We start from the raw sequence: 22591 nt of genomic DNA, 5'->3' as shown, positions 1-22591 counted from the left end.
GATAGGTCACACATTTGGCACTTAGGTCACGTGACCAAACCACTTGGTCACGTGAAGCTGCTAGAACAAGCTTTAGCACCCCAGCATCACCCAAGTTGTTCCCTTCATTACTACGGTAAAGTACAACATGCCGAGTAGCTATTTCTGGCCGTTGTACCTGTCCTAAGCTCTGGGGTTTTTGAAACCAACATGATCCAATAGAAAGCATGCGACCAGTGGGCCATTGGGACTTCTCCCTTCACAAACACAGCCTTCAAGTCACGCGCCAACCACTAATGTAACCCAAGATGGCTCGGCGCCGAGGCGGTCGTGGAGGAGCCTCTAGGTCTTCCCCAGACCCAGCCCCATCTCGTTCTCCTGGTCGTCGTGGGCAATCTTGATTTGCCCCGACTTCGCGTCCGACTCGTCGAAGCAGTCGCGCGACGAGTGACGTTCTTGAAAGAGAGCTGTCCGACGCCATCTTGGCTTCCCAAGAGTTACGGGCAGGAACACAGGCGCCGACGTCGCGTTCAACACGCCGAAACAACCACGCATCGAGTGACGTCCCTGATAGCGACGTGTCCGCAGCCGTCGTGACTCGGCATGGACTTCTGATAGGGATTCGCGATACGGAACCAGACACGCCTGCGCTGGTGGGCATCCCACGACCAGCGCTATCCACGCCACTGTCCAATGTGGACACTCAGACCTCGACGAGTCTGTCACGTTCGCAACAAGCGTCCAAGCCTCGGGACGGACGTACTAAACTGTACTATCAGGGATACTCTTTTGTTCGAGCTAACGGAACTTCAAACAAGATATCGTATCGCTGCAGCTCATATCGTTCCCCCTGTCCTGCGCAATTTGCATTCTACGCGAGTACGATGGCGTTTGACTTCAGCAGCATGGAGGCTCATACATGCCGTGCTGGTCCTGCTCTCCGAGGAGCAACGGTGAACCCAGGCGATCACGCCATAGATGCTTCGAACGACATCATGGAGGAGGTCGACAAACTTGCTACTCAAACGACTCTCACTCAGAGGCAAATATGGATGGCTATTGTGGACAAGTTCTACATGAACGATGGGGCTCCGGTTCGCGGCGTATCGGAGAAATCCGTCAAAAACCGTGTGCAAGAAGCTTGGGGCCACGATTCCAGTCACGGCCGAGCCAGTATCATGACGAACCCCCGACTGACCAAGATTAAAGGATTGCACCAAGGCTTCTTCCAGTTTCAGTATGCCTGGCACGATGACGTCAAGGCGCTGAAGAAGCCGCCAAAGGATGCAAATGGCATCGATCAGATAACTGCGTGGGCTCATCCTACGCTTTTGAATTTGCTCTGCTTCGAAAACTTGTCGTGGTTTATCGACGGCACGTTTAGATGTGCCCCCGTCGACTACAAGCAGTGTGTCACAATTATGATCTATGATCTTTCCAGCAAGCTGTTTCTCCCTGTCCTGCATGCGGCAACTACATCTATGACGAGAAAATCCTACGTCAGACTGCTGCAATGTGTACAAGATACTATGGGGAGCAAACTGGTTCCGAAAGATGTGGTGTGTGACTTTGAGAGTTCACTGATTGGAGCACTTCGCGAGTTCTTTCCTGACGTCACCATTATCGGGTGCCTGTTTCATTTTAAACAGGCATGCCGTCGCAAGATGAAAAGCATTGGGCTACCAGTTGGTGAAATCAAGGTTGCTATGTCGCATAATGTCTTTGACATACTTACCGTCATTGATCCCACCAAAATTGCTGTGCAGGGAATCGCTTGGGTGAACGCCAAGATTCGCAGCGTGTGTGAGGTGAAAGGTCTGGAGTACTCTCGCAGCAAGTGGCGAACGTTTTGGAGCTACTTTCAGCGGACTTGGTTGGAGACGTACCCGCCGGAATTCTGGAATGTGTTCGGCATGAGGCGTGACATCATCAGCCGGACGAACAACCCATTAGAGCGATTTCACCGTGAACTAAACAAGCGGTTTAATGCTCATCCACCCATGAAAACTTTCGTGACTTCGCTAGAGAACCTTGCTCGCGAGTACGTTGCGCAACGGACGACTGTCATCCCAGGATAGCCAAGCCACCTGAGCTTACAGGATTCGTGCTACCAAGACAGCCAAAGCTGCCAGAGGTGAACGACATCGTCGACTCGCCAGCCAGCAGCGACGGTGAGGGTGAAATTGTCGATGCTGACGCGGACTCGGAACCATACAGCAGCGCTATGTCCTCGACGGGTGACGAGAACGTGGAACCCGGCGAGGACAGCGAGTACATGCAGCCGGATCACTCCTTTGAGTACGACGGCGAGACGTAGAGAGCCTCCGACACCTACATCACAGACGCGACCGCGCAGTATGAAGAGGGCAGTGAGCATAACACATAATACATCTCATTCATTACGTACGTGACCAACTGTAATTAGGTCACGTGACCTAACGACGTGACCAACTATGCCATTTGACCTAATTTATCGGTTACCCTTTCGAACGTCAATCAAAGGTGGTCTAAACTCCCACTGCTCGAAGCACGTGTAAAGCTCATCTTATCGGCGTTTTTCTAAATGCAACAATACTGCACTAAGGTCAGAATGAAACTCGGCGATTGTCCCTGTAGACTCGACACAGTTATCAATTAAGGTGGCCTGACTTAACTCGATCTGCTACTACTAACCACAACGTACTTCGTTTGAAGTACAGTATAAGAAGCTGGATCTCGAAGACACATCGTGGTTCTGCAGCCAGTCAACCGCTGGCAGGGTGCACACGTTCTCTCTCAAACCTTGGTTTGGAACCGCGTGGCATGTAGCGCATATCAACAATTTGACTGTTTGCGGCCCTGAAGTTTCGGACAGTAAAAAACGTCAACTTTTTTACAAAACACCAAGTTGACAGGCACGGAACGTTGCGATGGATTTGAAATGGGAACGAGAAGCAGCCGCTCGCAGTGCACCCCACGCAGCAGCATGACTGCTAGAAAACAACTGTCGACCCAGCTCTTCAGTCTCCACGTTCGGCCGCTGGCGCATCGAAGCACTGATCGCAAGTCACGGACACCACGTTAATCGACCAGCCCCGACCACTCTTCATTAATCAATTTGCCATCAGCGCAGCAAGCGCCCAAGCACCTCATCAATAAATACATCGCTGTCAACCACAATGTTCAAGTACTTCGCTGCGACTGCTGCCCTCATTGCGACCGCTTCGGCCGCGTCCCTGCCCGACGGCTCGTGGCCCTCCAGCAAGGGCCTCGTGCAGTTCGACAAGGTGTACACGGTCAAGGCTGGCGAGGTGTTTGACGGCAAGATGCAGACGTTCGAGCGCTCCAACGTCAAGTGCAACGGCCAGTCCGAGAGCAAGTGGGACACCGCTGTGTTCTTCGTGGAGGCCGGCGGTCACCTCAAGAACGTCATCATCGGCAAGAACCAAATGGAGGGCGTCCACTGCGACCAGCAAGACTGCACCATCGAGAACGTGTGGTGGGACGACGTGTGCGAGGACGCGCTCAGCATCAAGGGCGGCTCGGCCTCGAGTGTGTCCAAGGTCATTGGTGGCGGCGCTCGCTACGCCGACGACAAGGTCATCCAGCACAACGGCCTGGGCAAGGTCATCATCGATGGCTTCTACGGCGAGGATGTCAGCAAGCTCTACCGTTCGTGCGGCACTTGCGGCCCCAAGGTGCGCGAGGTGTCCGTGTCGAACGTGCTCGTGGTGAACCCGACCAACGCCGTGGTGACGGTCAACAAGAACTGGGGCGACAAGGCCACGCTCAGCAACATTTGGGTCAAGTCGAGCAAGGCCGCCGTCAAGGTGTGCCAGTGGTCGCAGGGCAACCCCAAGGGCGAGCCTAGCATTATCGGAAACGGTCCTTCCGGTACGCTGTGCCAGTACTCGACCAGCGACGTCCACATCAACCAGGACATGAAGCAGGCCAAGCAGGGCTCGCCCGAGCAGTCGTCCCCCAACCCGGACGACGAGTACACCGCCCAGAGCGATATCACGCCCGCCCCCAAGACGAAGAAGCCCAAGGCTTCGACCCCTACGGTGACGACCGCCCCTCTGAAGAAGACGAAGGCCCCGAAGACCACGACGCCCGTTACTACTGCCCCGTTGAAGAAAACCAAGGCTCCCAAGACGACCGCCCCTCTCAAGAAGACGAAGGCTCCCAGCCCGAAGCAGCAGGACGAAGACGAGGAGCAGCAGGACTTCGTGCAGCAGGACCAGGTTGACCAGGATCTCCTCGGTTAAAGGGGTTAAGCATTTACAGGGGCAGAACTTTCTACAGCAACACACGTTGACGACTTACACTGCGATACTGGGTGCACAAGCTAGCCGCCTTTTTGAGTAGTGTACAAGTAGCGTTAAAATAATTGATGGTGCGTTTGATAGAGTAACTTTGGTGGAACGCGTTCGATTGTCCTCCAACGCGATGGACCTTACTGCAGGTCATTGGTGTACCAGAAATCCACGCCCTCGCGGAGGAAGCCGCCATGGCGGTCTTTGAAACGAAATCCTACATGCAACTGAGGAAAACGGTATTGATAAACCCTGCTGAGCAGTTTCCAGGCAACTGTACTGTATCAGGATGCAATAGCGGCAAGTATCGTACACCTTGTAATCAGCAACACTGTTTGAATTTGAACTAATACTTGAAAATGCTTCAGTACTTCTCGAAATTGTAAACACTAGTGTTGCTCATTGCAGTGGTTCGTACAAATACCCTGCCCCGTCAACACTGGAACGCCAACGGAACTGCCTGCAGAAACGCAGGGATCTAAACATCCCTATCAAAACACCTCAAGCCGCACGGTAAGGTAAAACCATCAGCTGGAATCGAGCACTGCGCGTACGGACGCTCAAACGGCCAAGTCATTGAGCTCTCTCAGCCCGTCCAGGCAGCAGAGGCGGACGGTCGTTCGCACACGTACATGTACATGTGCATGTGCATGTAGAGGCTTAGCAGGAAGAGGTCAGCTTACCGCTGTGATAGCACGAACCAAAACGAGGCTCCGTTGGTCCAGCTTTAACACCCAGTGCCACTGCCGGCCACGACCTCGTGGCCTTGTGGTGTCCGAGAAGCAAACGTACGTAGGAACAACCATGTTGATTAACGCGACTAACGAAGCCAGCTGGTTCAGATCATCAAGGAAAAGGATTGACGTAGTGGCAACAAGATTCGTCTTGTTTCCTTATACAAAAGCCGAACGCGTGCAAGTGCCCCCTCAATATTGGTGCTTGGCCCGCTTGAGCGTACTAATGATTATCAAGCCTTCCATTTCCTGAAGCGGGCACCCCGTGTGACCCCAGCAGGACGCCACACAACACTTGAATGGACATGCATGAACACCACCACGAGGCCGCACAAGTCGCTGTTGTCGCTGCGCCGCAATCTCGTTCGAGAGCATCTGTTTCCGGTAGTCGACGTTTAATCAGCAGTGCCGTGCGTGCTCTAGGATACTGTAGAGCAGGTAACACGCCCAGGGACGACAGCTCGAGTCCAGCTCGAGTCGGTCCAACCGACCTTGCTGCGCTTCAAACGTGGCGCTATGGAGGGCTGGGGGTCGCACGCAGCGCACATCGCCAATGCTTTCTCTCTGCAACAACAGTTTGGTCGGAACCAAAATCAGCGATTACCCGGGATCTGAAGACACGATACACCTGTACGGCTGTTCAAGGCGCCTGGCCGCACTTGATCCAGAGCGAACTTACAGAAGCTGGGTCTGAGGCGAGGACACATCGTGGCTCCGGCGCCAGCTGCTGGCTGTCAACCAGCCTGGTACAGTACATGAAGCGCACATGTTTCCTGGTGCCTGTGTGCAATGCACCAGCTTGCTGCTGCTGCTGTTTGCAACCAACAAGAGTTTGGAGTTGCCACCTATGTGCCGCTTGGGTCCTAAAGTGTAAAGTGTACTGTTGCTCGTACAGTCGGAAAAAGTGGTCGCACCGCTCCCGTGGTTACGGATAGCCGAAAGTGTCAACTTGTCAACACGCCATCATTGCGTTGGCTCGCACTCAATCAAGTTGACAGGCATGATCCATCGTCACCGATTTGACGCGCGATCGAGAAAAGCTGAGTGGGTCAAGCGTGACCCACAGCCGCACCCCACGCAGCAGCATGGCTGCGAGAAAACACCTGGTGCTCCAGCTCATGATGGTCGCACCGCGAGAGTCTCATCACGTTCGTTGATCGGCCCTACCTCACGCACGACCCGCATCGCCCCGACCACTCCTCATTAATCAACTCGCCAGCAAGCGAGCATCCGACCAGTACAACACACACACTCCCTTTCATTGCTGCCATCCACGATGTTCAAGTTCTTCGCTGCGACTGCTGCTCTCATTGCGACCGCCTCCGCTGCTTCCCTGCCGGACGGTACGTGGCCTGCCAGCAAGGGCCTCGTGCAGTTCTCGGAGGTGCGCACCATCAAGGCGGGTGAGGTGTTTGACGGCAAGATGCAGACGTTCGAGCGCTCCAACGTCAAGTGCGACGGCCAGTCCGAGAGCAGCTGGAGGACGGGCGTCTTCTTCGTGGAGGCCGGCGGTCACCTCAAGAACGTCATCATCGGCAAGAACCAAATGGAGGGCGTCCACTGCGACCAGCAAGACTGCATCATCGAGAACGTGTGGTGGGACGACGTGTGCGAGGACGCGCTCAGCATCAAGGGCGGCTCGGCCTCGAGCGTGACGAAGGTCATCGGTGGTGGCGCTCGGTACGCCGACGACAAGGTCATCCAGCAAAACGGCCTGGGCAAGGTCATCATCGACGGCTTCTACGGCGAGGACGTCAGCAAGCTCTACCGTTCGTGCGGCACTTGCGGCCCCAAGGCGCGCGAGGTGTCCGTGTCCAACACGTACGTCGTGAACCCGGGCAACGCCGTGGTGACGGTCAACAAGAACTGGGGCGACAAGGCCACGCTCAGCAACGTCTGGGTCAAGTCGAGCAAGGCCACTGTCAAGGTGTGCCAGTGGTCGCAGGGCAACGCCAAGGGCGAGCCTAGCATCCTCGGCCACGGTCCTTCCGGCACGCTGTGCCAGTACTCGACCAGCGACGTCCACATCAACGAGGACATCAACCAGGCCGAGCAGTCCTCACCGGAGCAGTCCTCGCCGGAGCAGAACGACGCGTCGCAGTCGGCCGTGCAGCAGTCGAGCGTTGCCTCCAGTGGTGCCGATGGTAACACCACGACTCCTATCGTTCAGGTCGAAGTAACGGTGGCCCCTACTACTGCGCCCCTGAAGAAGACGAAGGCCCCTAAGACCAAGACGCCTGCCACCGCGACCCCTACCGTGACGCCCAAGACGAAGGCCCCGAAGACGAAGACGCCCACCACTACGGCGCCCAAGGCCACGAAGGCCCCCAAGGCCACGAAGGCTCCCAAGGCGACGAAGGCTCCTAGCCCCGAACAGCAGGACGATCAGCAGAGCGTTGAGCAGCAGAGCGTTGAGCAGCAGAGCGTTGAGCAGCAAGACGTGGAGCAGCAGAACTAATTTGAGCGCTTGCACATTACTCGGACTGGGGTTTCCGTCCGCTGTCAGCGAGGAGTGAACTCGCTGACAACTCACACTGTGTGAGCGCGAGTGCGTAGGCTAGATGTATCTTGTTGGGGCGTACAAGTAGAGTTAACGTAATTGATGGATGGTTTGATAGTACTTCATTCGTTTTTCCCTGTTTAGTTTTACCAATCGGTACTTGTTGGAGAGCCGATACTTATTCGAATACGAGTATTGATGAATTTGCTACCATGACGAGTTAGTTGGTCCAGCATTGAGCTAAGCTCTTACGAATGTGAGGAATGACTAGAGTAGAGTCATATAGGAACTCGAGCACCTTCCAAGTGCATAGCTGTGTGGTCGAGGACCACGATAGACTTAGTTTCATTTCGTTTTTCGTTTTCACGTTGGAGCATTGTGCCTTTCAGAAACTTTAGCCATCTGACCTACAAAAGGTGGTCTTTTTAGAAACTTTGGCCAATCTGACCTAAAAAAGGTGGTCTTAAGAAGGAGCGGGTAGGGTTAAACCGATTTCCTTCTCAATCACCTGTGTAACGACATAGGGGCAAATCTTCTGCTCTATTAGTGATGGCCTTGATCCGGCTGCAGCTTCGTCCGAGTTGGATGTTAGCTGATCCCCCATGTGGCGGTGAGGGGCCATTACTGCAGAGTTGTTGAAGATTTCACCCCGCTGACCATCCTCGCCGCGATTGCGGAGACCGATTCCGTGCACAGGCGCGTGTAGATCTTGAACGTGTCCGACGCCCACCGACCATGGAATTGGATGGTCAACGCGTCGACGCCCGACCGGTACATGTTTGTTGCGCCCCCGGACCGGAGGGAGTGTGTGCTGTAGGCCTTAGGATCGCCTCCCGAGAGTATCGCTGCTTCTTGGATTTTGTTGGCCACGCGACGGGCTGATACGGACTCGATCGCCCCGATCTCCGATCTATAGGTTGCCGCCGGCAAGTCCATCGGGAGATTCTGCCGTGCCCGGAGCAGTAGGATAGCTCCCAGAACAGGACACAGGAACCGATGACCGGAACGACGGAGCATGCGGGCGGTCGTGAGGCCGCTCTGGTTTGTCTTGGATCCTCTTAGGCGGATGTGCACGGTGGTTGCCGCTGCAGCATCCATGGTTGCTCGCTCATTTTGGTCCATGGTTACCACATCCGTGGCTCGCAAGGCAAACCAGCGAAACTTGCCATCAGAGACTGCTGCGATCTCGGAGCGCCTGAGGAGGAAGAAGTAGGACAGGCACAGTACCCCCCAGAGCGCTTGGTCCGAGGGGAGTGCATGTTGAGTGAAGCGAAGCAGGCTTCGAGGAGACGAATCAACACGGGGGCCTTGCGACCTGGGGGCCCGTCGAGTCGGCTGATACCTTTGAGGAGCATGCGGATCTGTGGATGGTCCGATGGAAAGGAACGACCGGATGCTAGGAAGAAGTGCCGGATGCCTATCAGAGTGTTCAGGATCGACGAGCTCCGAATAGGCCTTCCGGATCAATATCCGTGTTGGAAGCCGAGGGGAACGCAGTCAGATAGGTGTTGGAGGGGGGTAGCGAGTGGCACCCCGCCCAACCAGACGTTCACCCCTTTTCTGGAGAGGAATGCTTGCCACGCGTGGAGTGCGTGTTCGTACTTGGAGTATGATGAGTTCGGCACTGAGTGTTCGCGCAGATAGCGTGCCAGATTTGTTCCAGACGATTGGTGTCCAGTTGGGGTCGCACCTGTGACCAAGAACCGGCTAGGTTAGTAAACGTTGCTAAGGCATGGGGATCCTTCGAAAGGCGAGAACCGGCATCCGCGATGACATTATCCACGCCGGCAATATGCGAAGCAGAGAATCTTAGTCCGTGCGTCATCTCCCAGTAGCCTAGCAGTCTGATGACGGTTTGTGCTCGAGTATTCTTCGAAGCCATTTTGGTTTGCCAAGCCACGGCAGATGTGTTGTCTACCCGAAAGTGCAGGTGAATTGGGGTGTTGTGAGGGCGGGACCCACACTCGGACGACCATGTGGAGGCCCACGTGTGGACAGCAAAGGCACACGAGAGCAGTTCACGGTAATTTATGTCGAAGTCGTTTCGGTGCTCGGAGTTGAAGCTAGCGATGAGAGACTGCTCGCGCTCCGAAAATTCGTAGATAAGAATGCGTTGGTTGTTTCGGTCTAATGCGCACAACCCGGTGTCCGTTGCATCCATCTCGATTGTGATGTCTGCCGCAGGCTGGGAGCGGAAATACTCCAACGGTACACCGATGAGAAGAGGTGAAGTCAGGATGTGCCGCCACCAAATGAGGTCCTGACGCATTTCATCGGTCACTGAGACCGACGACCACCTGTGGAGAGATGTTTCGGCTCGTCGGAGCCGTTGGAGAAAGGGTCGGCCTGGCCTGACGCATGTGGCAACAAGTCGGAGGCTCCCTAGGAGAGAACGGTACTGTGTTCTACTCAGTTTAGTCGCGTGATACGCTTTGTTGACCAGAGCTGACGCTTTGAGTATTTTGGAGGGCGGTATAGCCACGGTCAAGCTGACGGTATCAAAGAGTAGACCCAGCACCTTTTGGCGCGTAATCCAGGTGGTAAATTTGTCATTGTTGACTGCGCTGGGGCCTAGTACCGTTGTCATAGCTGAGCGCAAGGACTGTTCGACATCGGTACAGCTGGTCCCTATGTCGGCCGATATGCAAACATGGTCATCCACCCAGCGGTAGTTGAAAAGGCCATGACGATAGATGGTATGGTGGAGCAGCTGCCAGAAAAAACCGATCGAGCCTGGATCCAGATCGAGCTTGGATCGGATCGGGATCGAGCCTGGATCGGATCAAGGTTCGGTACAGCGGACTACCAGGGCACAAATGCGGCGTCGGCGTGTTCGTAGGTCGACGTCGCGTTTTGCCCGGAACTTCACTATCGTAATTCCGAAGTAGACACACACAGTAAGCAGGAGCAAACAGTGAGTCTTGTTAATCTTGGCCTTGAGGGCTTAGCTGCCTGGCGTCTCACGCTACCCGTCGTAGTTGTTAGCTTGCGCGGGGATGGGCTTCTCACGCTGCCGGTCGTATTCTTCTTCTTCTCTTTTTTCTTCCTGGCCGTGCGTGACCCTATCGCTTGTCGTCGCACGCCTCGTCTTCTTCCGTCGATCGCTGGGCCCTGTAGCTTGCCTTGTGACGACGCGACTCGGTTCATAGTGCCGTCCTCTTCGACACTCTGAGTTGGGTTGAGCTCGCGGACCGTGAACTGCAGCGCCTCGTATCACCAGGTGTGGTCGAGGTCGGTTCTTCTACAGCTGCGGGGCCTTGCGTACAATACGACGATATCGACTCGTGTTCCTGGAGCTGGTCGCTTGATGTAAGTCTCTACTCGAAGACCCGCAGGCTGAGTGTAAAATACGAACTCTGTATTTGGGCGCAAATTGCAAACTAAACGCTATGTCCTACCCTAGCTGTTCGCCACGTGTCTGTCTCGCAGCCGCTTTTCCCTTGCTGTCCTCGTAGTCACATCCTGGTCTGCATCTTACAACCAGTCAACCTGTATCGTAATCACGTACCGCAACCACACAACATCGATTGGCAGATCTCGATCTCGATCTGTCAATCAGCTCTCGATCCAGCTTCTCGATCTCGATCCGTCGATCCCGATCCAAATTAGACTCTCCACCTTGCTTCACGATCCATATTCTCCATCGATCTAGCCAATCCGTGTCCTCGGTAACTCGATCCGCTTTCCGCCTTGCTCATGTTGACTCTTGTGGTAATTCGGTAGTGTCAGATGGCTCCGCCGAGCTTCCCACCCCTCTTCGATTGGCTTGTACTCTAATTCAACTGATCGCATCGCTTAACATCAAGAAATCGTAGTGACTCTACCGCAATGGCGTTGGTGGTTCGACCGTGAATCAAGGCGATCGCATCACCCGCTACTCCGTAGAAGCCTGGGGACCCGGTCCAGCCGAAGCAAGTGGACAAATCGATAATGAGGGCGTTGTCTTCTGGTATTGTACCTGCGAACATGTGGGCAGATTCGCTGTGAATGCTGAGGTTTCTGAAGGCGAATGCAACGTCACCCAGAATAATTTTGATTTCGCGTCCTGGAAATCGGGCCGATTGCGCCAGTATCGCGCGAGCAACGGCATCACAATGTTCATATTCTGCGGCTGGTACTGAGTCGCGGTCCGTATGATCGTTTATCGACGCCTGTTCGGGGAAAGATAGGTCATGTATGACTCGGCCGGAGGTAGTAGGGTCTTCCTCGCCTTTGTCAATGACCCCGAACGGACTGAGGAAGAGCTCCGGCCAGTACTGGGCAACGTCGAGGTCGACCACGATGCATCGGCCGAGTTCTTGTTCTTTTCGGATATTTTTGCGCAGGACATTGAGCCGATTGCGACCCAAAGGGTGGTTAGGAGGGGAGAGGTTTGAGTTGGAAGTGGCTTCGTCAGAGAGACGCGGATTCCTTCGTTTGCAATAGACAGAAGGGCGGGTAGTTCGGAGTATCCCTTGCACGCGCTTTTAATTTGGGGTGAGAGGATTTGCTTATTAGGGCGGTAATCCGCGGTGGACTGACCCCGATGGAGATCGATGAGGGATCTCAACGGAACGTGTGTTCCGTGCACGTACTCGGACATGGCGGACTGGAGATGCTGGTTTAGAGTGTATTGTGGTTGTTGTGGGAGGCCGAAATGGGTCGGAAAGTCTCGGTTAGGAGGTGATAGACCGAAGGTCGCGAGTGCTGCCGCTAAGCCTTCGCGCCGGATGGAATCCCAGAGGTGCGCCCGTTGCCGACCGAGTTGCTGGGCCTGGCCCACTGCTGCCGCGGACGGTGGCGGTCGGCCCCGGAGGGGTGTGGATGAGGGCAGACCTGCCACCCTGAGGTTGATGCGGGTGGTTGCGGGCGAGGTGTCTGTTGGAGATGCGCTCGCTGTAGTAGAGCTGGGCTGTACCACGCACTCGGTGAGGCTCGAAGATTCCCCAGTAGCAGGGCGAGATGGATGCGTGTGGAGGGGGGGGGCGAGGTATAGGCTGGGGTCGCAACCCGGTTTGTGCGGGTATGTGTGTCTGTTCGAGACGGTACATGAATATCGTCTGACTCAGAGGACCGTGATGAGGTCGGAAGAAGAACCACCTCGGTGGATGGTGTGGAGAGACAAGCAACGGGGGTCAGCCCCGCCATGACGGTTTATTTAGTGGAACGCGCTGTGGTCTCCTCGTATTGGAGCCGCACAGGCGGAAACAAGGGCTCTGTAGATTTGGTAGAGATTAACGCAACGGTGGTATTGTGTGCATTATTCTGGGTGAGTACCTGGGTCCGAAGCGCTGGTGAGCCAGCCGCGCCTCGGCCTCTTCAGCTGCGGCGAGGCCCGTTGTGGCCACGGCGACTTGAGCCGTACTGTCGGTTAATGTAGGCTTGTAGGTCCCGGTGCAGCGGGGCATCCCACTGGTGGGTTCGGTGCGAGTATGCGCATCGCTCACGCGAACCCCCGAAGCACATGCCTCCACCGAAGAAACGGAGACATGGTTCGGTTCCGTCTGAGCGCCGAGGTACCAGCTGGCCGACGTGCTCGGGCATCCCAGTGGTCCGGGCTGATGGCGGGCGGCGGTTTGGTCCGGCCACCGCTGAGAGTTGTGCTGGCGTGCGTTCGTTGCGGGGCGCTGGGAGGCTTTGCGGGGCAAGCAACCATCCGAGGGACCGGTATTCGATCGCTTCGACAGCGGCACAGAAGTCACGCCGCCAAGAAGGGGAATCGTCCGCCAGGTGGGCCCTTGTACAGGTTAGCGGACTGCAACGTGCGAGTTACGCGCAGCGGATTGTTGCTAGGATCGGCGATTTGGTTATCAGACACGAACCGCCAGATTTTGCCCACCAGCCGGATCCTGTGCAGGTACCAGAAAATGTTGGCGAAAGCGGTGAGCCCGCTAAGTGCCAGGAATATGCCGTCGTAGCTCGCGCACGTGGCCGGGGCCTGCGGAGGTTGCGCGCTGGAGCTGAAGTCAGTTGAGAAGTTCGCGTTGTTCGAACTGCGTGTCAAACGTTCATCATCAGAGAGGGGTCGAAAGCTGGAGAGACAGGTCTTGGGACCAAGTCAAAGGCTGTATAGTCCATGCGCGGTCGGGATCGTCATGTCGAACGGGATGTCCAGTGCTACGCGATAGCTAATCATCGTGTCGGTTGGTAGAGTGAACATACCATCTGATCTACTAAGGCTTGCGATACTGCGGTAGGCGGGAAGAATGTGAGTCGGATGGGATGCGTAGTCGCCTCAGTTCCGGTGCACCGTCGACGGAAAACTCGATATTCGAAGCTCCCGCAAGTGGGCGGGGGGCAGGGGGTAGTTGCCGTCGGCCGCAAGCGTCCATGGCGCCGGTGTCGTGGCGGCAGCAATGAGAGGTTGAGTTACAGGGCGCACCGGCTGGACTACCGATGTTGATGCTGGAGCCGTTGCCGCCGCCAGCTGGATCCGCAAATCCATGACCATAGCGCTCAGGGAGCCGAACTGGACCGCGAGGTCGGCTACCGTACCGCCAATCGCAGGTGAGGCTTGCGGGCGGCATGCCTCAGGAAGCAATCGCGTGTTCCCGCTGGTATTGCCTGCGGTGAGCGTCGAGTTCGTCCCGAGAAAGGATGCTAGGTCGAAGGTATCATCAGTGTAGTGGTCGGATTGTTGAAGCAGTTGACTGCCCGGTGACATCGGCAAGGATGGGCTGCGTGCAGCAGGGGCAGTATGCGGAGGGCTGTCCAAGTAGATAATCGAGTGTCGAGGTGGCGCCACTGCGGGTGCATTATCGCGGGTAGCCTGCGTCGACGTGGACGCGCTCGAAGCGCTGGTTGAGGACACGGCGTTCTCTGTCGCTACAGCCTGGCCGGGGGTAGCTTGGTCTTGGTCCGCCGCCAGGCGAGCGAGGCGGGCCGCCGTACCAGCTTTCCGTTTGCCTAGTGCCTTCGATGCGACGGCGGGCGCTGGTGGAAGAACAGGTGGTGCCGCGAGAAGGGCCTCTAGGCTAAATGCCGAGGTCGAGGGACGGGCGAGTTTCTTTTTTGCGTTCCGCTGATCGCGCTTCAACCTCAGCCTTGCGTTTCTGGATGGGGAAACGCTAAAACGTGCCTATTTCGGCGAAGTGTTTGCAAAACATGCTGTCCACTTTAAAACATGCTTTCCGACAATCGGACGATTGGAAACGATTGGTAACGATAGGTGTTCTCCGTAATTCGACGATCTGCACGATGGCGCCTCCACCCGAGGAAGGCATGACCTTCCACGACGAGAGCGCTGCAGTGGAGGCTATTCAAGACTACGCATTGTCCATTAAGAAGCGGGTCGTCGTTGTCTTGGGCAGAGGTGGTCGGAAGCGGCTGACATGCTCGTCTAAATCGTGCCCAATGTACGTGCAGCTGTACCAGCGCAGGAACAGCAACGCTTGGTGCATCAGCTGGCTGGTTCTAGGGCACATGAACTGCACTTCGGTACGCAAGCCAACAGCTCGGCAGCTTTCGCAGCTACCTTCCTTTCGAAGCAGCGTTTTGGCCGACCCATCGGTTTCGGCCAAGGCGCTGGCAAGTCAAGTGACCAGATCATTCTTAAAAATGATAGCACGATTTATCGCGCCACTTATAAGCGCTTCGGGGGCTCACACGTTTTACGTGAGTTACCAATATATAGTGAAGTGGTGCAGGACTTCTTGTACAAATGAAGCACCAGCAAAAGTTATGCATGCAGTAGGGTGATGTTGCAGACGTCTTCATTACAGTGTATCAGTGGCAGCAAGTATTGGATGTACGACTCGCGTGTAATGTATACATACTAGCTGCCCTCATTAGGTTGATGTAGTGGTTGGGCGTCGATGGCATAAGCTTATATCAATGTATGTCCTGGGATCACCAAGGTCGTGCAGCAGTGCACCGGCGTTGGTACACTGTACCCAAGCATGTTTTAAAGTGGACAGCATGTTTTGCAAAACACTTCGCCGAAATAGGCACGTTTTAGTGTTTCCCCGTTTCTGGATGCGTCGACTACTGCGTGGGGTTGCACCTCCCGAGGCAGGGGGGCGAGAGACCGAGCTGACAGCCTGTGCCGCTACTCCAGTCTCCGTTGTTCCCGACGGTGCCGACGGCGCGGCCGGGGCCGGGCCTAGGGCTCGCTCCTTCCGGCGTAGAGGGGGGGGGCGGGGAGAGCCGTCGCCCTGGTGTTTGCAGCATTGGTCGGGGCTGCCGATCGCGACGACGGCGACAAAGGAGGCGAGGCGCGAGGCGAAGGCACTTGGCGAAGGAGGTAGGTAGGTTGCTTGGTTCTTCTGGCTTGCTTGGCATGAGGCGAGATGCCGAATGAGCTCTGCAGAATGCCGTCGAGCTGCAGCTCTTCCTACTAGGCGCGTCTTCTTGGCCTGTGCGGGGGTTTCATAACTGCTGTACGGGTTACCTAAAGGAAACAGCTAATCTTGTCTCCGCCACGATCTCACCGGATTTGCTGTTAGCCCTGCATTGGATTACGGAATTCCTACGTAATAGGAGCTCCGTCTTCATCTAAAGGGTACCTTTTTGGATATGAGGACCGAATGGCCATGTTAAGCTGGCCATTCGGGCCTTCGTGGGACTAACGATCCCTTCGTAGGACTAGATCACGTCAGTGTGCCTGACAGCATCTGTGACTCGTACAGGCGGAGACTCAGGCAGCACCGCAGCTAGGTCACCGTGCTCAGCGTGGAGCTACATACGTGCGCTACAGGTATAGCGGTACTGAACGCGCTCACTTGTCGGCCTACCTTTGCAAGCCATTCGCTCAGTTTACATTCCGTTTTGGCTTATGCATGGTTTTACTGGCCCTAGTACTAACTTTTATGAGGTCTTACGTAGAAGCAAAAGTCCTACGTAGGACCTCAAATTGGAGGGCGTTTTGCCAGAAAGGCACAATAGAAGCAAGACTCCTACGTAGGACCTCAAATCGGAGGGCGTTTTGGCAGAAAGGCACAATACATTGTTATGTTGTAATATAGCATGATAAGCCCTCAAAGCGCAGAGGCCGCGAGTACCGAAGAACTCTCATCTGTGTTGCGTCCCAGCCAGTGACTGCTGCCCTCCCCCCGTTCGCTAGTTGGAAGACGGGATGCCCCCGTACACTGCCAAAGGCCAACATCTCCAGTCATTGTACTGAAAGACCAAAGAAGAATTTGCGCATATTATCGTGGACCAGAGAAGAGAAGTAAGCTTTTGCTACAGGGCACCAATTTGCCACACAATTCCACAAATTTTATTTTTGTGTTGCTAAAATTAGGAATTATGAAGCCGTGCGCACACCATCGGAAAGCTGGGCGCTTTGGCTTTCAGTTGTGGGTATGTGCACGCCCAAAACGAATGTATTGAATGAGCTGTGTCAGTCTAGAAAGTTCACATATTAGTGATCGCCACCAACGACAATCAACCCAACTTGCCACCCCAAAACATATGGGTTTTGGCAAGCTGGCGAGGCAAAATCTCGGGACATTTCATCTAAATGTCTGCAAACTCTAGTATCCTGACGGGATCGTGTGCCGAGTCTTCGTCTTTGTAGATCTGCGAGGGAGGAATCGGATACTTCTGGAGGAAGTCTTCGCACTCCGCGAAGAAACACTCGATCTCATGCGACTTGACAGCGTTGACTCGAGCGCTATCTAGGATGCGACCCTTGCGAACTGAGAGTCTATCAGCATGGTGCCTGAGAAACTTCGTGATCCAGTTGGATGACGGCCCTGCTTTGCCGAACTGGTGCTCACGACCGTCGCTGATAATGTCGATAAGCATCGTACGAAGTCGCTAACGTGAAGCTGGAAATCCTTTCCGCGCTACGTCTAGAAGACCTTCCACCAGCCCTTGCTCTTCCTCGGAGGAAATGGCCGCTTCCCTTCCCGCCCGTACACCAATGTCTGCGCCCTCAAGGAAGCGCTTCAGAGTTCGAGCGGGAACTTTGTACACACGCTCGGCGGTCTTGTGCGAAAGCTGCTTCGCGTTGACGGCAGCAAGCGCTCGCTTCAGATCTAGTTGCGTATATTTCTTGTAGGAACGCTTCGGCAGCGAAGTGGTCTTGGCCTTAGCGTTCAGGGAAGCCTTCGACGTTTTGCTCTTGGCGACGGAAGATGCGTGTCGAGTGTGAAGGGTGAACCGAGTCGAGGTGAGTCTTGAGGTATCTGCGATAGATTTAGGAGTGAGGTGGAGTGAGTTCTAGCTGGCGATGTGGGCAGGAGTTTTCTTAGCGGGTAGACAAGTTGCGGAAAGACCAGCATCCTTCAGCGGGCAGAGCGCGAAGATATTGCATGTTGAAGTGCTTAAAATACCCGCAGGTGATACAGGCGGCAAATGGGTTCCCTCGGAAAATTGGTGCCCTGTACCCTTACTCAGACGCGAGCCCATTGCAAGATTGGTCAATGCATCGGCCCCAAGGTGCGCGAGGTGTCCGTGTCGAACGTGCTCGTGGTGAACCCGACCAACGCCGTGGTGACGGTCAACAAGAACTGGGGCGACAAGGCCACGCTCAGCAACATTTGGGTCAAGTCGAGCAAGGCCGCCGTCAAGGTGTGCCAGTGGTCGCAGGGCAACCCCAAGGGCGAGCCTAGCATCCTCGGCCACGGTCCTTCCGGCACGCTGTGCCAGTACTCGACCAGCGACGTCCACATCAACCAGGACATGAAGCAGGCCAAGCAGGGCTCGCCCGAGCAGTCGTCCCCCAACCCGGACCGCCCAGAGCGATATCACGCCCGCCCCCAAGACGAAGAAGCCCAAGGCTTCGACCCCTACGGTGACGACCGCCCCTCTGAAGAAGACGAAGGCCCCGAAGACCACGACGCCCGTTACTACTGCCCCGTTGAAGAAAACCAAGGCTCCCAAGACGACCGCCCCTCTCAAGAAGACGAAGGCTCCCAGCCCGAAGCAGCAGGACGAAGACGAGGAGCAGCAGGACTTCGTGCAGCAGGACCAGGTTGACCAGGATCTCCTCGGTTAAAGGGGTTAAGCATTTACAGGGGCAGAACTTTCTACAGCAACACACGTTGACGACTTACACTGCGATACTGGGTGCACAAGCTAGCCGCCTTTTTGAGTAGTGTACAAGTAGCGTTAAAATAATTGATGGTGCGTTTGATAGAGTAACTTTGGTGGAACGCGTTCGATTGTCCTCCAACGCGATGGACCTTACTGCAGGTCATTGGTGTACCAGAAATCCACGCCCTCGCGGAGGAAGCCGCCATGGCGGTCTTTGAAACGAAATCCTACATGCAACTGAGGAAAACGGTATTGATAAACCCTGCTGAGCAGTTTCCAGGCAACTGTACTGTATCAGGATGCAATAGCGGCAAGTATCGTACACCTTGTAATCAGCAACACTGTTTGAATTTGAACTAATACTTGAAAATGCTTCAGTACTTCTCGAAATTGTAAACACTAGTGTTGCTCATTGCAGTGGTTCGTACAAATACCCTGCCCCGTCAACACTGGAACGCCAACGGAACTGCCTGCAGAAACGCAGGGATCTAAACATCCCTATCAAAACACCTCAAGCCGCACGGTAAGGTAAAACCATCAGCTGGAATCGAGCACTGCGCGTACGGACGCTCAAACGGCCAAGTCATTGAGCTCTCTCAGCCCGTCCAGGCAGCAGAGGCGGACGGTCGTTCGCACACGTACATGTACATGTGCATGTGCATGTAGAGGCTTATGCTGCTGCTCGACCACACAGCTATGCACTTGGAAGGTGCTCGAGTTCCTATATGACTCTACTCTAGTCATTCCTCACATTCGTAAGAGCTTAGCTCAATGCTGGACCAACTAACTCGTCATGGTAGCAAATTCATCAATACTCGTATTCGAATAAGTATCGGCTCTCCAACAAGTACCGATTGGTAAAACTAAACAGGGAAAAACGAATGAAGTACTATCAAACCATCCATCAATTACGTTAACTCTACTTGTACGCCCCAACAAGATACATCTAGCCTACGCACTCGCGCTCACACAGTGTGAGTTGTCAGCGAGTTCACTCCTCGCTGACAGCGGACGGAAACCCCAGTCCGAGTAATGTGCAAGCGCTCAAATTAGTTCTGCTGCTCCACGTCTTGCTGCTCAACGCTCTGCTGCTCAACGCTCTGCTGCTCAACGCTCTGCTGATCGTCCTGCTGTTCGGGGCTAGGAGCCTTCGTCGCCTTGGGAGCCTTCGTGGCCTTGGGGGCCTTCGTGGCCTTGGGCGCCGTAGTGGTGGGCGTCTTCGTCTTCGGGGCCTTCGTCTTGGGCGTCACGGTAGGGGTCGCGGTGGCAGGCGTCTTGGTCTTAGGGGCCTTCGTCTTCTTCAGGGGCGCAGTAGTAGGGGCCACCGTTACTTCGACCTGAACGATAGGAGTCGTGGTGTTACCATCGGCACCACTGGAGGCAACGCTCGACTGCTGCACGGCCGACTGCGACGCGTCGTTCTGCTCCGGCGAGGACTGCTCCGGTGAGGACTGCTCGGCCTGGTTGATGTCCTCGTTGATGTGGACGTCGCTGGTCGAGTACTGGCACAGCGTGCCGGAAGGACCGTGGCCGAGGATGCTAGGCTCGCCCTTGGCGTTGCCCTGCGACCACTGGCACACCTTGACAGTGGCCTTGCTCGACTTGACCCAGACGTTGCTGAGCGTGGCCTTGTCGCCCCAGTTCTTGTTGACCGTCACCACGGCGTTGCCCGGGTTCACGACGTACGTGTTGGACACGGACACCTCGCGCGCCTTGGGGCCGCAAGTGCCGCACGAACGGTAGAGCTTGCTGACGTCCTCGCCGTAGAAGCCGTCGATGATGACCTTGCCCAGGCCGTTTTGCTGGATGACCTTGTCGTCGGCGTACCGAGCGCCACCACCGATGACCTTCGTCACGCTCGAGGCCGAGCCGCCCTTGATGCTGAGCGCGTCCTCGCACACGTCGTCCCACCACACGTTCTCGATGATGCAGTCTTGCTGGTCGCAGTGGACGCCCTCCATTTGGTTCTTGCCGATGATGACGTTCTTGAGGTGACCGCCGGCCTCCACGAAGAAGACGCCCGTCCTCCAGCTGCTCTCGGACTGGCCGTCGCACTTGACGTTGGAGCGCTCGAACGTCTGCATCTTGCCGTCAAACACCTCACCCGCCTTGATGGTGCGCACCTCCGAGAACTGCACGAGGCCCTTGCTGGCAGGCCACGTACCGTCCGGCAGGGAAGCAGCGGAGGCGGTCGCAATGAGAGCAGCAGTCGCAGCGAAGAACTTGAACATCGTGGATGGCAGCAATGAAAGGGAGTGTGTGTGTTGTACTGGTCGGATGCTCGCTTGCTGGTGAGTTGATTAATGAGGAGTGGTCGGGGCGATGCGGGTCGTGCGTGAGGTAGGGCCGATCAACGAACGTGATGAGACTCTCGCGGTGCGACCATCATGAGCTGGAGCACCAGGTGTTTTCTCGCAGCCATGCTGCTGCGTGGGGTGCGGCTGTGGGTCACGCTTGACCCACTCAGCTTTTCTCGATCGCGCGTCAAATCGGTGACGATGGATCATGCCTGTCAACTTGATTGAGTGCGAGCCAACGTAATGATGGCGTGTTGACAAGTTGACACTTTCGGCTATCCGTAACCACGGGAGCGGTGCGACCACTTTTTCCGACTGTACGAGCAACAGTACACTTTACACTTTAGGACCCAAGCGGCACATAGGTGGCAACTCCAAACTCTTGTTGGTTGCAAACAGCAGCAGCAGCAAGCTGGTGCATTGCACACAGGCACCAGGAAACATGTGCGCTTCATGTACTGTACCAGGCTGGTTGACAGCCAGCAGCTGGCGCCGGAGCCACGATGTGTCCTCGCCTCAGACCCAGCTTCTGTAAGTTCGCTCTGGATCAAGTGCGGCCAGGCGCCTTGAACAGCCGTACAGGTGTATCGTGTCTTCAGATCCCGGGTAATCGCTGATTTTGGTTCCGACCAAACTGTTGTTGCAGAGAGAAAGCATTGGCGATGTGCGCTGCGTGCGACCCCCAGCCCTCCATAGCGCCACGTTTGAAGCGCAGCAAGGTCGGTTGGACCGACTCGAGCTGGACTCGAGCTGTCGTCCCTGGGCGTGTTACCTGCTCTACAGTATCCTAGAGCACGCACGGCACTGCTGATTAAACGTCGACTACCGGAAACAGATGCTCTCGAACGAGATTGCGGCGCAGCGACAACAGCGACTTGTGCGGCCTCGTGGTGGTGTTCATGCATGTCCATTCAAGTGTTGTGTGGCGTCCTGCTGGGGTCACACGGGGTGCCCGCTTCAGGAAATGGAAGGCTTGATAATCATTAGTACGCTCAAGCGGGCCAAGCACCAATATTGAGGGGGCACTTGCACGCGTTCGGCTTTTGTATAAGGAAACAAGACGAATCTTGTTGCCACTACGTCAATCCTTTTCCTTGATGATCTGAACCAGCTGGCTTCGTTAGTCGCGTTAATCAACATGGTTGTTCCTACGTACGTTTGCTTCTCGGACACCACAAGGCCACGAGGTCGTGGCCGGCAGTGGCACTGGGTGTTAAAGCTGGACCAACGGAGCCTCGTTTTGGTTCGTGCTATCACAGCGGTAAGCTGACCTCTTCCTGCTAAGCCTCTACATGCACATGCACATGTACATGTACGTGTGCGAACGACCGTCCGCCTCTGCTGCCTGGACGGGCTGAGAGAGCTCAATGACTTGGCCGTTTGAGCGTCCGTACGCGCAGTGCTCGATTCCAGCTGATGGTTTTACCTTACCGTGCGGCTTGAGGTGTTTTGATAGGGATGTTTAGATCCCTGCGTTTCTGCAGGCAGTTCCGTTGGCGTTCCAGTGTTGACGGGGCAGGGTATTTGTACGAACCACTGCAATGAGCAACACTAGTGTTTACAATTTCGAGAAGTACTGAAGCATTTTCAAGTATTAGTTCAAATTCAAACAGTGTTGCTGATTACAAGGTGTACGATACTTGCCGCTATTGCATCCTGATACAGTACAGTTGCCTGGAAACTGCTCAGCAGGGTTTATCAATACCGTTTTCCTCAGTTGCATGTAGGATTTCGTTTCAAAGACCGCCATGGCGGCTTCCTCCGCGAGGGCGTGGATTTCTGGTACACCAATGACCTGCAGTAAGGTCCATCGCGTTGGAGGACAAT

At 55.4% G+C, this 22591-nt stretch overlaps 8 protein-coding genes across 8 annotated transcripts; 4 read left to right on the top strand and 4 right to left on the bottom strand.

Annotated features, from left to right (window-relative positions):
- Positions 1-713: 713 nt before the first annotated feature.
- PHYSODRAFT_496749 (hypothetical protein) lies at positions 714-2057 on the top strand (the record flags this gene model as incomplete). Its single annotated transcript, XM_009523710.1, has 1 exon — positions 714-2057. A coding segment is annotated over one exon (1344 nt), but the record flags the coding sequence as incomplete, so codon positions are not given.
- A 1080-nt stretch (positions 2058-3137) lies between these two features.
- On the top strand, positions 3138-4226 carry PHYSODRAFT_488675 (hypothetical protein; the record flags this gene model as incomplete). Its single annotated transcript, XM_009523709.1, has 1 exon — positions 3138-4226. One exon carries the CDS (start codon positions 3138-3140, stop codon positions 4224-4226), a length of 1089 nt encoding a protein of 362 aa, XP_009522004.1.
- Positions 4227-6293: 2067 nt separating this feature from the next.
- Positions 6294-7040, top strand: PHYSODRAFT_408871 (hypothetical protein; the record flags this gene model as incomplete). The annotated part of the gene is made up of 1 exon (XM_009523708.1): positions 6294-7040. A coding segment is annotated over one exon (747 nt), but the record flags the coding sequence as incomplete, so codon positions are not given.
- A 1089-nt stretch (positions 7041-8129) lies between these two features.
- PHYSODRAFT_327577 (hypothetical protein) lies at positions 8130-8606 on the bottom strand (the record flags this gene model as incomplete). Its single annotated transcript, XM_009523707.1, has 1 exon — positions 8130-8606. One exon carries the CDS (start codon positions 8604-8606, stop codon positions 8130-8132), a length of 477 nt encoding a protein of 158 aa, XP_009522002.1.
- A 4579-nt stretch (positions 8607-13185) lies between these two features.
- PHYSODRAFT_489238 (hypothetical protein) lies at positions 13186-13518 on the bottom strand (the record flags this gene model as incomplete). The annotated part of the gene is made up of 1 exon (XM_009523706.1): positions 13186-13518. A coding segment is annotated over one exon (333 nt), but the record flags the coding sequence as incomplete, so codon positions are not given.
- Positions 13519-13722: 204 nt separating this feature from the next.
- PHYSODRAFT_327576 (hypothetical protein) lies at positions 13723-14151 on the bottom strand (the record flags this gene model as incomplete). Its single annotated transcript, XM_009523705.1, has 1 exon — positions 13723-14151. The coding sequence occupies one exon, from the start codon at positions 14149-14151 to the stop codon at positions 13723-13725; it is 429 nt and encodes a 142-aa protein (XP_009522000.1).
- A 3635-nt stretch (positions 14152-17786) lies between these two features.
- On the top strand, positions 17787-18429 carry PHYSODRAFT_253378 (putative lysase; the record flags this gene model as incomplete). The annotated part of the gene is made up of 2 exons (XM_009523704.1): positions 17787-18290; positions 18316-18429. 2 exons carry the CDS (start codon positions 17787-17789, stop codon positions 18427-18429), a joined length of 618 nt encoding a protein of 205 aa, XP_009521999.1.
- A 1513-nt stretch (positions 18430-19942) lies between these two features.
- PHYSODRAFT_411112 (hypothetical protein) lies at positions 19943-20689 on the bottom strand (the record flags this gene model as incomplete). Its single annotated transcript, XM_009523703.1, has 1 exon — positions 19943-20689. A coding segment is annotated over one exon (747 nt), but the record flags the coding sequence as incomplete, so codon positions are not given.
- Positions 20690-22591: the final 1902 nt, after the last annotated feature.

Source organism: Phytophthora sojae, assembly GCF_000149755.1.
Source record: "Phytophthora sojae unplaced genomic scaffold PHYSOscaffold_3, whole genome shotgun sequence".
Classification (NCBI taxonomy): Eukaryota; Oomycota; class Peronosporomycetes; order Peronosporales; family Peronosporaceae; genus Phytophthora; species Phytophthora sojae.
This window is presented reverse-complemented; position numbering and strand designations above follow the sequence as displayed.